Source organism: Corvus kubaryi, unplaced genomic scaffold (assembly GCF_017639235.1).
Source record: "Corvus kubaryi isolate FWS band 111438036 unplaced genomic scaffold, C.kubaryi_AGA036_p1.0 37302, whole genome shotgun sequence".
Classification (NCBI taxonomy): Eukaryota; Metazoa; Chordata; class Aves; order Passeriformes; family Corvidae; genus Corvus; species Corvus kubaryi.
Genome location: NW_024581095.1, coordinates 4,139,894 through 4,143,052, shown reverse-complemented (window position 1 = coordinate 4,143,052; position 3,159 = coordinate 4,139,894). Strand labels below are relative to the sequence as shown.

Sequence of the window (3,159 nt, the reverse complement as noted above, 5' to 3'; positions counted from 1 at the left end):
GGAGAGCCTTATACACTGGGAAAGCTCGGATCTCTTTTGGGGAACCAGTACCATCCTGAACTTCGGGCACAGCCTGCGGATGGAGTGTAACAGCTCCCCGGTTACCCCCAGAATCCTCAGATCTATTTGGCATTCCAAGGATTTCTAATAACCTCCAGTCACCCTCCCCCAATGCTTGCATCTTAAGAGACTCTAGGAAGCGATTATGATGCGTCGGACGCACTGTTACCGTGCAGTCCGGAAAAGTCCAGGGGTGAGACCGGCGCAGCCTTTTTCTTCGCCGCGCGGCTACAGCCGCCTGACGACCTGGGGCCAGAACCTCATCTGCCTCACTGCCTGACGAGGAATCATCAGGCAAAGGCAACTTTGGGGTGCTGGGAGGGAACAGAAATGTACGGGGGGTGGGGCACTTTGGCTAAGTTCACCAGAGCCAGAACAGACAGCACAGACTGCAGCTGGCTGCGCGGCAGTTTTTACAGCAGTCTCTTTACGGGAGGCCGTCTCGGCCAGATCCGACCGAGCCGGTTCTGAAGCTGCAGCCGACTCTGGAACTACGGCTGCGCCCGGCGCCGCGGTCGGCGCCGCGCTCGTCTCCCGCACAGCAGCCGCGTTCGGCGCGGCCGCCGCTTCCGCTGCTGTTTCGCGCTCCCCGGGCGCGCTCGGCGCCGCCGTCTCTGGCCGGCGCTCTGCGGACGCGCCCGGCGCCGCTGCCGGTCCGTTCTCTGCGGGCGCTCCCGGCGCCGCCGCCTCTGCCCGCCGCTCAGCAGCCGCCGCCGCTTCCGCGTTTTCCCGCGGCAGCGCTATTCCCGGTTTCGCCGCCGGCCGCGCCGTTTCTCGGCTCGGAGCTGCATCCCCCGCTTCTGGCGGGGGGGCCGCGGGCGGCGCGGGCGGCACGGCCGGCGCTGGCGCCGCTTGCGGCGCGGGCTCGGGCATTCGCCGCTCTAACAGGCTGAGCAAGTCCTCCATCCTACGGGATAGGTTTCGCAGCTCTGCCAGAAAGGGCAAATGCTGCATAAAAGGGTCCATGGTTCGGTTCTGTGACTGCGCAGAACAGTCCAGCGCCAGGGAGGGCAGCGGACCATAGCCAGGCAGTTCCGGGGGGGGCACGCCCGGCGCTACGCCCGCTAAGTTAGATCCAGGTGCATACGGAACCGAACTAGGACGCTCTCTGGCCGTCCAGTTGGCTAAGCCGCTGATCTGCGGCCCTGGATAAGCCGTGGCTGCCGTCCAGCCGAACGGCAAGGCAGGCTGTGCGCCCTGCCTCTGCCCTGACCCCCCCGCCTCTGCCGGCGCGGGGTCCCTGGGGGCTGCGGAGTCCTGAGACTGTGCAGGGTGAGCCGGCGCAGGCTCTGCCTGTGGAGCCGGGGGGGTTATTCCGAATCCACCATCACTTGCCCCAGAAGCCCAGTCAGCGGGGCCCCCCTCGGACATTCCTCCGTCACTCATCACCGAGACAGGCGATCCAGCCCTGCTATCACAGTCAAGGGCTGTCAGCAGAAAAAATAACGAACGCCAGGTTTTGTATAATTCTAACGCTGCCGGCTCCCCAGCCGGGAGCTCGTGTCGGACAGCAGAGCCGAGTTCCTGCCATAAGGCAAAGTCCAGGGCAGTATCTCTGTCCATGGAAATCCCTTTTAAAGTAGCCCAGTCTAATAATTCCCGAACTGAGTTTTCAGGAATGGAGGTTTGCAATATGCTAAACACACCTTTCCAGACCAGTACGACAGCGTCGTTCTGTGAGCCGCTGTTCGCCATTTCTCAGTTCTGTCGGACCTCCCGGTCCCGGGGGCAAAAAGGAACAGCGTACCTCTACAGGAATTCGGCTTGGCTCGCAGCAGCAGGACACGTCAGAGAGAGCAAATCACGTCGGGCAGCACCAAATATTACCGCCGGCCTGGTTCCTACGGTATATCACCGTGTCCGGCAGCTATAAGGAGGAGGAGGAGGAGAAGATCCAGCAGGCAGGAATTGTGCAGCAAGATTGATTTATTTAATTATTTTACAAACTCTTTTATAGACTTTTTTCTTCATAGTCTAATTGGACAAAGGACCAGCCACCCCTTGGGGGTGATTGGCCAAAATCCTAAAACATCCATTATCAAAATATTTTCTACTATACCATAAACAAGACTTTCCAAGGTTGCAGGTGGCTTGGTTGTTTACATTCCCTGCTACCTCTTCTGTGAGAGAGAAAAGTCTCTCACGGACTTAGAAAAATAACAAGAAGATCCTCACTAACAGCATTTTTGTACCTACACTATACTAAAATAATTTGACGTCCTTGTAAAGAACTAAATGTTAAATGACATTAGTGTGTACCAAAGGAAAAACTGACATTAAAATGTAGATAAAATGACTCTCAAAAGGAAGAGAGTCAATGATGGCAAGAACTTTAGAACTCCTCATTTTCTAAGTATCACTCTTTCTTTATTTTTAACAATACTGATTCCATTCTTGCAATAAGGTTTAAGGGTTAACCAATTATCTATTACTACATCTCTCCTTCCCTGACCATCTAGCTGTGTCTCCACTTATGGAGCTATCTAAGCGCAAGGAAGACCCACATGTCTTATCTAAATGAAAATATATTTGGGTTTATAACTTATATCATGTCTGCATTGATGAGATTCACTTCTTATTTTACTGCCTGAGCTGTGCTCTAAGCATTTTGTGCAGATGCCTAGAATCCTCGTCTGGTCAGCTGGGAGCTTTTTTCACTGAGTTTTGTGCCACTGATTTGCTATTATTTTAACTGTGTGTTGCTGGTGTGCCATTAGATTAGAACATTAGAACATTAGATTAGAAATTAGAACATTCCTGAGTTTTGGAAGTTCTGGACCATTACTGGGAATTTATTTTGTCTCAAACAGAAATACATGAGACAAAACTATTGTTTTCTATGGCAAGCTTTTAAAAGTTGTGCTGCTCTGCTGATAACACAATGTTGTATCTTCTTCTAGGGATGCTTTTGGACTGACAGATCATTCGAGCTGCCTTCTCTTCTGCTGGTCATTGAGCCATTCTTGCTGCCAGCTCTGTGCCTATGCCCACTCAAGACCTTGTACATCTTTGGCCATCTTTGGCTCACATAAGCATTATTATAATTGCTTTGTTTGTATTAACTACTCAAAGTAACATGTAGCATAGGTTTTAGTTTGA

The 3,159-nt window shown here is 52.9% G+C and overlaps 1 protein-coding gene across 1 annotated transcript; it reads right to left on the bottom strand.

Moving 5' to 3' along the window:
* Positions 1–280: 280 nt before the first annotated feature.
* Positions 281–1,930, bottom strand: LOC121664661 (skin secretory protein xP2-like). The gene has a single exon (XM_042028117.1). It carries the CDS (start codon positions 1,753–1,755, stop codon positions 289–291), a length of 1,467 nt encoding a protein of 488 aa, XP_041884051.1. The 5' UTR covers positions 1,756–1,930; the 3' UTR covers positions 281–288.
* Positions 1,931–3,159: the final 1,229 nt, after the last annotated feature.